This window comes from Anticarsia gemmatalis, chromosome 5 (assembly GCF_050436995.1).
Source record: "Anticarsia gemmatalis isolate Benzon Research Colony breed Stoneville strain chromosome 5, ilAntGemm2 primary, whole genome shotgun sequence".
Lineage (NCBI taxonomy): Eukaryota > Metazoa > Arthropoda > Insecta > Lepidoptera > Erebidae > Anticarsia > Anticarsia gemmatalis.
In genome coordinates, this window is record NC_134749.1 from 1,816,278 (window position 1) to 1,828,417 (window position 12,140).

At 31.7% G+C, this 12,140-nt stretch overlaps 1 protein-coding gene across 1 annotated transcript; it reads left to right on the plus strand.

Annotated features, from left to right (window-relative positions):
• The first annotated feature begins 2,059 nt into the window (after positions 1-2,059).
• LOC142972770 (very long chain fatty acid elongase 7-like) lies at positions 2,060-6,868 on the plus strand. The gene is made up of 6 exons (XM_076114049.1): positions 2,060-2,188; positions 4,095-4,285; positions 4,913-4,987; positions 5,176-5,265; positions 6,017-6,223; positions 6,571-6,868. Exons 1-6 carry the CDS (start codon positions 2,122-2,124, stop codon positions 6,859-6,861), a joined length of 921 nt encoding a protein of 306 aa, XP_075970164.1. The 5' UTR covers positions 2,060-2,121; the 3' UTR covers positions 6,862-6,868.
• The last annotated feature ends 5,272 nt before the right edge of the window (positions 6,869-12,140 follow it).

Consider the following 12,140-nt stretch of genomic DNA (forward strand, 5'->3'; position numbering starts at 1 on the left):
CCACAAACAAAGTGATATATCGTGTCTGTCTGACTATTTTTTCGATGATTAAAATGCTGAACCAAATTTGTCAATTTTTTTATAGTAATGGAGGACCCAAGTAGCTCTACAAACCTGCCGAAGTACAAACTAATCTGACTTAACTAAACTAAAGTGAATACATTTCCAAAGTAATTTTAGTTAATGTAAAATAATTATTAAACTGACGAATGGATTGAAAATTACAATATACTTTTATTATTGTTCAATCTTTAGCTTAAAAATAATATGTACCAGTTCTTACAATTTAATTAGGAACATGTGTTTTAGCGCTCTTAAATGTAACTTTTAAGTAAATCGGTACGCACGCCACAAAACATGCATCCCGTGACCAAGACGTTTTTACTCATGAGCATTATAAGCAACCGTACTGTTTAAGCTTAAAATTCAAAGAATATGAAGAACTATAGGCCGCCCGCGACTTCGTCTACGAGAAAACCCTTCCCGTATAAATCCCGATCCCTCGGGAAATCCGGGATAAATATAATAATATATATTATTCCGGGATGTATATATTAGCCTATGTGTTGTTCTGGGTTTTCAGCTTCCTATATTATTATAACAAATTTCATTGTAATCGGTTCAGTAGTATTTGCGTGAGAGCAACAAACACACACATCTCATTGTCACATTTATAATATTAGTAGAATTTATAATTCATTTTTATTATTTCAATCAGTTTTTTACCGCTCAAAGTCCAAGATCACATCGTTTGTAAAGCAAAAGCAAGATTTGACGTAATTATTATGATGTTATGTATTATACAATTTACCTGCAATTTGTAAACCATGAGATGCATATAAATTTTGCTATTCCGCTTTGAGAAGCGGTCACTTTGAAATCGCTGCTACATTTTTTATATATTTGATAAAGTGTTTTCTTGACTCTTGTACTTTAAGACCTGCCTAGTTCTTAAAGCATATCTTGTTATACAAGGATCTGAAATCGCCATTAATTCATGTATGAGAACTTTGAGCTATAAGTTGCTTTGGATATAATTTCAAAACATGGCAAAACAGACGTTAATAAAATTTGTCAGTATGACTTGAAAAACAGTACATAGCAGGGATGGGGCCGTAAAATATAAATTAAAATTAATATGAAATGGAATACGGGAATGAAAGTAAACACGCATTTTACTTTGGAATGCCTGACTCTTCGGCACTAGTTATGGCCGTGCTCATAGGCTGACTGATATATTTTAATGAAATAATAAATTAAAATTAATAAAATGTCGAATCATATTTACTTCAACGAAAAATAAACGAGTTTTTTAAAGAAACAATACGATATACCAGTACAATAAAATATCGTGGGAATGAATCACTTAATTAAGTACAGAGATTTATTAAAATGATAAGCACATGATAGTTTTAATAAAACATAAGAAAAATACAATTCAGGCGTCATGCTTCTGAGTGTTTGTGGTTTTAACAAACACTCAGAACTGTTTGTTTACTAAAAAATAAATAATTTGTGAGTACATCAGGTACTTCTATAATATAATTTTATTAAATCTTAAAATCTGAAAGAATTTATTAGAAGAATGGCATTGTGCGAGCAAAATTTTGAAAGATCTGAAGCATAAGAGTTACTATAAAAGTTAAGTTCTAGGAAATATGTATTATTTTTTCCTAAGCCTAGTTTAGTAGCTAGTCAAAAGCCTCCAATCTTTCTTTCTAAATAACCCTAACTGCGGCAAGATTCGACCAGTCTTTTTTAAATGCGATTTTTATAATATAAGTATATCGAAAATATATTATTGAAAAAAAATCATTTTGGTGCTATATCTACGCATGTGATACATTTTTGCTGTCTAATTCTTAGAAAATAGAAGCATGCGATCTATTTATATACCTTAATAACTATTGTTTCAAATTCACAAAAACTTTGAATATTTATTTCTTGTTACTCGCTGTTATTGCGACCACACAACACAAGAAAAACGTTAACATTAATCGTAATTTTACTCTTTTATACTCTCATGACATATCATCATTCTATAGCAAATACACACGAGGGTTGGACTACAGCTCTTGTTTATATAAATCAAAAATTGTCGTTAGTATTAATATTGAAGAAATGCACTGTAGTGATCATGATTGTGTGGCTACGAAAAATGAATCGTTTTGGGATTTCAAGGGACGGCGTAAGTATTTTTTTTTTATATATTATTATGTTGAATGGTCGAAGGATAAAACTAAAAGCCAATAAGTTAGAGCTAAGTGCTGAAGATATCTGTTAGTTTATCTAAAGTATAACATAAATAACAAATAAAAGTGTTATACAATTAATAATAACTTGAAAATACGTTAAAGAAAATTAAAGTTACGAAGGTATAACTGATATTATTATGACGAATTGTGCTGCTCTTTTTTCGTATTGTAATAGGTAGATAGATAAATCGATACCAACAACTTAAACTAAATCATTAAAGTAATAGATTCTACTTTTCTAAGTGAAAAAATAAATAATATGAAGAATCAGTATCATCAAACTAAATATGAAGTACGTGTAGCACTCAACACTTACCCTAATACTAGCAAATTTTTCATAGTTGCCACCAATGAATCCCGGACCACATCCTCGTGCATACAGCCCCTATTGTAAGCGCCTACGGTCCAACCCTAATACTAACAGACTCAAGATGACACTAAAAGAATGTAGATAGAATTCCGACTTAAAATCCGTGCAAAATACGAATAAAATGTCATTTAAATATGGCTGGTCTTTTTAATTTGTAATAGTCGTTTATTAAATTCCTTTTCATTTTCGTTAAATGTCATTAGCTGAGATTGACGTCAGTCATCTTCAATGAAATAGCATGCCCTTTCCTTTTGTGTTAGTTATTCCGTGTATCGATCGGACTAGCCAGAGGTAAAATTAAGATTTATTTTAAACATTTTTATTTTTTCAAAAATTTTGGCCAATTTAAAAACACAATCCTTGAAATTGAGATATACTTAAATATATTTCAGATTATATAATGTTAAGGTCCTCTCATATAAGCTAACCTTTGATCATACAAGCGTGCACGCTAGCACTAAGCTGTGAAACAACTAGTAACGAATTTCATGAATAATCAATGTTCTTCTTTGAATGTCACGCGAAGGTTTTTGTCATATTGTTAATTAAGTATTCTATATTTTACTGACAAAGTAATTTAAATACATATTAATGACAAGTTCAATGTTTTTATTTATCGATAGGATTTCATGCAAGTATAATAAATTATGCAACAGATTTGGACAAAGCATTCTACCCTGTCGTGTCCCATAAAAAATCAAAAGAAAGAAAATATTGATCGACCACAATACTGTAATGAGATAAAGAAAGGGCTGATTTAAAGATTTTATTTTGATTTTAAATTAAGCATAACATACTCTTCCATGTAAAATATCAAGATAAATTCACTCAAATGCTTTGCTCAAATCAAATTATCTGTGACAACTTGCATATGTAAGCAAGTTAACATCATATTTTGAGAAATTTTGTATCATTACTGCACAATTGAATGCTATTGACGTCAAGGGACAATTTAAAAATTACGTACAATAACAACTCAATGATTTAAAAAAGCATTATTCTTTATGATCTCAATCACGATTCTATTCTTAGTATAAAAAGTGTAGCTATTTATAAAATTAAACTTCAGTGTTCTTAATTTAGGTAGATAAAGTTATTTTTATTACATAATGAGGCTTCAAATGCTTCAAAGACAAGATAAGTCAAATAATTATTGCATCACGATTGTGAGAACTGAATAAAAAAGACCTGATTTTAAATTATTGTAGTATTACTACTCGTAATTCAAAACCGGTGATTTTGTACTCATGACTAGTATGGCAAGAGCATCAATGTGAATGTCACAAGTCTTTCCTATTATGATGGAAGTGTGTAAGTTGTAAACAAATAAATAATAAGCATATAAGGATCGTAGCGAATGGCGTTCTTTGGTCTCTATCTAGGTACCATGGGCATAGGCATAATATCATGTACGTCATTGTTATCATACTATACCTACATGCTATAATAACAATCCCATATTTTTTTAGTGGACTCCGTCGACAATTGGCCGTTGATGGGATCGCCATTTCCCATGCTAGCCATCACAGGGCTATATCTGCTATATGTGTTAAAGATTGGACCAGCACATATGAAAAATCGTCAGCCATTCAATTTGAAAAATATTATCGTCCTGTACAATGTGATACAAGTGATTGCTTCAGCGTATATGGTGTATTTGGTAAGTAAAAAATGCAGAGAAGCAAAATTAAGGACCAAAACGTTATTTTAGGTTTTATTAATTTATTATCAACTAGCTGACCCGCGCAACTTTGCTTGCGTCCAATAAGAGAGAATGGGTGAAATTTTTCCCCGTTTTTGTAACATTTTTTACTGGTACTCTGCTCCTTATGGTCGTAGCGTGATGATATATAGCCTATGTCCTTTCTCGGGTATCAAAATATCTCCATATCAAATTTCATACAAATTGTTTCAATAGTTTAGGCGTGATTGAGTAACAGACAGACAGACAGACAGAGTTACACTCGCATTTATAATAAGTATGGAGAATGGATATGGTAGTAGCAAAACTGCATGAAGAAGTTTCACCCATGTCAAATATATTATACACGTATATACTTTAAAAGCACTATGGTCGGTTTTAGTTTTCATAACAATTTCAGAATGTATAATAATGTAGATAAATAAAACAAAATATGTATGTAACGACAGTTAATTAATGAATCGTAAGATATATTATTTGGGGCAATGACCGCCTATTATTTCTTTTGTTGTATTGTAATCAATTTACAATAATATCGAGTACAATACATGTAATGATATACAAAATGGATAATATTTTTTCCAGGCTTGCAAACTATCATGGCCTCATGGATGGATATCAAAAACCTGCCTTCTGGAACAAGAAGAAACAAAAGAACAGGTATTATTTTAAACTGCGTGCTCTCTAGCAATAAATGCTTAAAAGTATTTTGTTTGTTGATTGACTGATCTAGGGATTCATCTACTTTTTTTAAGCCGTTACTGTCCCAAAAGCTAGGTTAACCAAAATTCCACCTATGTAAGTCGAAACGTTCCTTGTAATTAAGATTCTATTATTTATTCTTTCAGCTTACAACAATAATGTACTACTACTTCTTAGCGAAAGTGAGTGAAGTCCTCGACACAATATTCTTCGTCCTCCGGAAAAAATATAGCCAGGTATAGACACTATTTTTTATTTTTATAACGTCAGTTTTAGTACTTTTAACGGTATTTTTTTTTAACTACCTATTTACTTCAACGACTCTGGAAAATATTGAGACATGTTTACAGCTGGATAATGCATTTGATCACTTAAAACAGTTGCCTAGCTATCTCCCAGTATAGCAGAAAAACGCACTTTCCTTGCGAGTCGCCTGCTATAACTGCTTAGAACATTACAGTTAGGGATTGCAATCCGGTCTGCCGGATCCGGTGTTTGTATTTGAAATATTTTCGTCAAGTGAGATAATAATTAGTATGCTCTCCTCTAGTAGGTAGGTACTTACAGATAATTACATTAATAACTGAGACTAATTATTTGATTACTTAGAATTATTATATCTTAATTTCATTAGCTCAGAAAAGTCGAATGAATACAAATAATTTATGGTTTGAATAGTATTAATTCGTCCTTATATACAATAGCATACTAATTACTATTTCACTTGACGAAAATATTTCAAATACAAACACCGGATCCGGCGGACCGGATTGCAATCCCTAATTACGTTTTGTTAGTTTAAAAAAATCTTTAAGTAAACTTATCCTAGTCCAACTTCTTAGCAATTCCAAAATAAAGTAGCTGTGACAAACAGACCGATAGGTGTTAAAATTTTGTACATACATCTCCGCTAGCCACGAACCTTGCATACAAGGTTCTCTAATAAGTTTTTGGCCTTTTGGTAACTCATCTTTTACTTCATTTCAGGTCACCTTCCTCCACGTCTACCACCACGCGGTACTGATCATCAACAGCTGGGGCATCTTGAAGTATGAACCGACATACCCTACACTGTTTCTGAGGAACATCAACTCTTTCGTCCACGTGATTATGTATGCTTATTACGCGATGTCTTCCTTCCCGAGTCTCACGAAGTATTTGTGGTGGAAGAAGTATATTACTAGTTTACAGTTGGTGAGTTTTTTTCTGTACCTTTTGGATTTTAATTAAGGATTGTAAAGTATAATTGTGATCCTGAAAAGTTTTTCAAATACTTGGTAAATAGACTTGTGTATGCAGCGTATCAGAAGGTCTGGGTTCAATTCCCGGGTCAAAGTTAGTACCGTCTAGTAAAGTTTTCGATAAAGTAATTTTTAACCAAGAATGAGTTGCAAGACGTTTAATTATAAATATCGAATAATTGATTTACACACTCATGACTTTTGTCCTATAATAAGAAAAACAATATTAAGATATTGTTTTCTAATTTAATATTTCATGCCATATTTTTGTACTGAAACAATTAATTTAATTACTTTCAGGTGCAGTTCTCCCTCATTTTCATACACTTCGCATTAACCTACGCAATCTCCGAATGCACCCCATCTTATCCATTATGTTTAACGATATTCTTCAACAGTTCATTTTTCTTCTATTTATTCGGTCAATTTTATCTTCAAACTTATAAGAAAAAGGACTCAGGGACTAAGAAAATTGATGAAGAAAAAGAAAATAAGAGGAGCAAAAAAACTGATGGAAACGTTAGAGAAAATTCAAAAACTGAAAATGATAATAATGTTATTCATAGAAAAGTTATGATGAATGGAAACTAAGTGAAAATTTTTGTAAGTACAAAATGTGTTAATGTAAAGATTGCTATGAAGGAATAAACAGGTTTTTTTATTTATCCACTTACCTGCTTCAATTTTGAGTATTTGATGTAATACCGAAATTCATCAAAATAAAACGCGGAAGCAAATGGAAACGCCGGAAGGGGGCGCCCTTGAAAAATGTACACAGATCACATCTTAATAGTAGTACTCGTATCGTAACCGGCGGTCTTGTATGACAAGCTGTATGGATGTGAATGAGGCAATGGAAGTTTGTAAAGATCTTTGAGTTCTGCCTACACCTTTGGGGAAAAGGCGTGTCATTAAGTATGTACTTATCTATACAAATATTATAAAGCTGAAGAGTTTGTTTGGTCCAATTAGAAAAAATCTTTCAGTATTACATAGTCCATTTATCGAGGAAAGCTTTATAACATCACGCTACGGCCATTAGGAGCGGAGTAACAATGAAAAATGTTACAAAACGGGGAAAATTGTGACCCATTCTCTCTTCGGTGACGCAAGCGAAGTTGCACGAGTCAGCTAGTGTAAAATAAAGTATCAAAAAATGTTCCTAAACTGTTTTTGCCACTAAAAAGGTTTAATGCAACCGCAAGTAACGAAAAGTTCCATCAAAACAAAATGAGTAAAGCTTTGACTGCTTCTTAGTATCACTGGAAAACCAAACCACAAAGCGCTACTGAGAACTCCTAAAAAATCTTAATATTTAGTTTATAGTAAAGTAAAGTTGTGTTAAAGTACAAAAATATACGATCTTTTGATATTAAATAAAATTAAATCCATTAATGTCCCACTGGTAGGCAAGGGTCTCCTCCCGTAATGAGGGATGGTTTTGAGCCTTGAGTCCACCACGCTGGCCAATTGCAGGTTAGGGACTTTACATATCTTCAAAAACTGATCTAAAGAACTCTCAGGCATGCACCACATGAAACCACTTGCGTGGGAGGTACCGACTTATACTAGGAGGTACTCGCTATCACTGCTATGTCATATTGGTATTATTAGGCGATTTTATAGCTGTGATAAGAGCCTTTGATGCGTATTATTAGTAAAGATAAATGGTTTTAAGAAACGAAAGATGAAAAAGAAATTACAAATGAATGTCAGAATAAGATTTATTGCATTACACTTTCCAAAAACTAGATGGACAATGTGAAATCTAGCACTGATTAATAAAAATAAAAGGAGTAAGGAATATTGTTTAATTAAGAGTCTTCCACGAAAGTGTACAGAGAGCCTAATATGTATATTCAGACGTCATCATCACATTCAAAACATTGAAATAAAATATTAACTTTACAAGTTCTTAGGAATACCACAAACGAAATTTTTATTCGTCATGGCTATTTAAAGAACTGGTTTAACGACTTACTCATAAAATTTGACCAAGAATAATTTATTTAAATTTAAATCATTAGTATGCTTATTGAGATGTAATTAAAGATTAATTGAGTAATATTTAAATTTTACTATATAAGTCATTTTTTTTTGTCTTTTAGACTTTTTTATCTTTATCACTTCAGGTTCCCGAACGAATGCAAAGTCACAAAAACGAGTAGAAAACTCAAGGTCTAAAACTTCCCCTTTTCTGAGGGGAGACCCATTCCCAGCAGTGAGACATTTATGTGTTAAATTAAATCTATACTAATATTATAAAGCTGAAGAGTTTGTTTGTTTGATTGTTTGTTTGTTTGTTTGAACGCGCTAATCTCAGGAACCACTGGTCCGATTTGAAAAATTCTTTCAGTATTAGATAGTTCATTTATAGAGGAAGGTTATAGGTTATATATCATGATGCTACTACCAATAGGAGCAGAGAACCAGTGAAAAATGTTACAAAAACAGGGAAAATTCTGACCCATCCTCTCTTATGTGACGCAAGCGAAGTTGTGCGGGTCAGCTAGTTATTTATAAAGTTACATATGCTGCTGTACTAAATTTGCACGAAACAAATAAAAATATTTACAGTTACAGTAAACTCTGAGTTCCAGATAGAGTATTATATTGATTTACACCTGCAGGAAAATCAAATAAATATCTAATTTAGAACTAGCTGGTGGTACGAAAAAGGTGAATCCATCCTCTTTATACATATACTTGTAATATTTTTCTCAATCCATAAAAAAATGCAGACTCGTTCTTAAAACTACTTTATAAGATTTATTTTGACGACGAAAAAAAATCAAGACTTTTAGACGTCATTTATATCTCTTTCCTGTTCTTCTGTTTTTAAATACTAAATTGACGTCAAAGATTTAAAGAGAACCGTTGTTGTTTACCTATTTTATTACTTTTATAAGTCATTTTGATGCAAAGGTACTGTGTCAAAGTGATGCAATGAATTGGGTTATGACTGGATCCTCTTGTTAACTACATTATAACTGTTTCGCCTTCACGGTTAAACCACTGGTCCAGTTTTGATGAATTCTTGTAAATAGTTGCTAAAAAAGTGGTTGGAATTTCGTACAGTTTATTATGAGGTGTTAAGTATGCCATTTAATAACAGTTCCTGTTTCATCATTCTTCCACGGTTGCAGATTTTACGCTTATGTACTTAATGCACAGATTAACAATCACGATATATGTATGATAAAAAAGATGCCTTAATAAACAACTATGCTCAGATATACCAAAATTTACCACCATAGCCGAATAGGAGCACGTGACTTAGTTTTCATCAGCCACACGAATCAATCTCTGAGGTTAAGCTACGATTGCCGAGGTTTTTCTGTGGCTGCGTGACCATCTTACGTATATCAAGCTCCTCCGCGATTTCGGAAAGCACGTAAAATTGTGGGTCTCAAATGACATTTTTAAAGATATTTGACAGTCGTTAACAGTAGTCAGAAGCTTGAAAGTCTGACAAGCAGTCTTACCTGACGGTATCATGTTATAATCTAAGTAACTGCGTTGTGGAGGTCCGATAGGCAGTCGCATCATACAAAATACTTAAATCCGGTGAGACTGGAAGCCTCAATTAGGAATTTATTTATAGAACAAAGAATAAGTAAAGTATTGTCCAAACTGCCCTTGTTGTCAAAATGAATTGCCTCATCTGTAACATTGACAGTCACACGTTCAAATCCCGGGTAGCCTCCAGACAACAATCTTTTGTTAAAATATTCTTGTTTGGATGAAATTGGGTCTAGGTTAGTTGTACTAAAGTAAATATGCAAATAACTTTAAATTGTTTAAACGATAATGAGAGTATAATGTAATTAATTATGCGTATTGACAATAACACTAAAACAAAGTACTAAGTTTAAGGCTAATGCTCCCGATATGAGACAATATAGAATTTCTGTCATAAAAATTAGACACCCTGAAGATTTTTCTAAATATTTCCGTTATATTAATAATTTTGCAGCCAAACTATAATTTGAACACTTTATTAACAAAAATACATAAGACAACCAAACATTTTTGAGACTAAATACTTAAATATAATTACTGCTGAACTATCTTTATCTGATAGGTAACTATATTAAAAATGTTCTCAATATTAATAACCGCAACGAACATAGTTACTATACCTTTAAGAACTTAAAAGTACTCGTTCTTCACTATGTTTTCCTATGAAATGAATGCATTAAGTTCAATAAGTACATCTAATAATTATACACTTAAAACTTAGGATATTGTCGTACATCCGTATCTTCTTCGTATTATAAAAGGAAAATTTCACACAAAATAAGAAAAACCACAATACCTAAAAACAACTTTATACTAACTAAAATCTAATTTATTGCGGTCAATATTAACACATTTCTACCAAATTATTTATTTTTAGATACAAAGTCACGGTCACTAAAATAAGATAAACTTCTTCCTACGTCATAAATGTCCCGAGTTTTAGTTCTTACAATCTCATGACGTCATTATCATTCATACTAAGAAATAAAAAAGTATAAGAAACAAATAAATATATTCGGCGAAATATTTGGACTATTTGTATGCAAATGAATTTCTAATGGTGTGGTCGCATTTCAAGCGGATAACGACCGCATACTTATTAGATAGATTTTATAAGATGAAATCTATCGAGTAGCGTTACTTTTAAAAAGGCGATGTTTAAGTATGGCGTTTAATAAGAGACAGATTATAGGCGAATAGGGGCTAGGTTTATAAAATTCATCGATTTTTGCTTAAAAGATTTTAAAAATCGTTTTATGATGTATGAGTAAATTTTTATGGAAAATGTGTTTTTACCGACTTCAAATAAAAAGTATTGTATTTACCAATAACGACACTATCTGACGACGAATTTTTAAAGAAGATATCCTACTCATTAACATAAGTTTCATAACATTAAATTGAAATTTACTCAATACAAGAACTCAATGGAATACAGGTGAATGAACCCGGGACATGATTTCCATTATCATACACAACCAGACCACCGGCGGAGATATTAATATTTATTATTATGTTATTTATAAATCAATTATTACGTAAAAATAACTTATTACAAGCATAATTATCCCATCACGATATTAATTCCGGGCTTTTTATTGAACTGTATTTCCAAAACTTACCAGATAAGTGAAATCTCAAACTTTAAAAAAATATCTTTGACGTAATTTTGTAAAGAGACTTGGCATTACAACGTAATTTAAGATTGGTGTTTAATTTTAGTTGATGCAAACATAATTTTAAATATTATGACAACACGTTGACTACCGAAATATTATTAAATACAAATGACCTAGCTGCAAGGTGCTGGAAAGATTGCCTTGCTTGAATACCATTTTGGATCCAAGATTATAATTACTGTGGTGCGGCCACGATTTACGTTTACAAACTACTATGAGAGGAGAAGCAATCAAGAATCCCCGAAGGCTCCGGTTTTGGGTAAGTAGGTAATGTAGGTATCGATGGTTTTGGAAGGCGAAAGTACAACCTCGATCATGTTTAAGAACTTATTTTTAATAAAAAGTCGGCGAAGACGTGTTTTAGTTTAGTGAAAAGATCACTTTTTTGCAAAAAACACAGTTTCATTTATTAACTGAGACACACTATTATTCTGATGTTTCGTATTTCTAATATTTGTATGATACCATTCAAAATGATTGTTAAATTTCACAATGTTTATTTATCTATGTGACTTAAATATTCGTGTGTATACTAACAGATATTTTGACTGTGTAATACTTTACACAGTCAAGTAGTCAGTAATGCATGCTCGAAATCAATGTCCTTGAGTAATTACTTATTGTGTTCCAAACAATTGGAAGGTATCATGAATATTCTTTACAAAGTTT

What these genes read in the sequence shown, in the direction of transcription:
- LOC142972770 (XM_076114049.1), top strand. Translation starts at nt 2,122, where the DNA reads ATGCACTGTAGTGATCATGATTGTGTGGCTACGAAAAATGAATCGTTT. An exon ending in TTGGGATTTCAAGGGACGGC is followed by an intron (nt 2,189 to 4,094) that starts GTAAGTATTTTT and finishes ATATTTTTTTAG; the next exon opens with TGGACTCCGTCGACAATTGG. An exon ending in TCCGGAAAAAATATAGCCAG is followed by an intron (nt 5,266 to 6,016) that starts GTATAGACACTA and finishes ACTTCATTTCAG; the next exon opens with GTCACCTTCCTCCACGTCTA.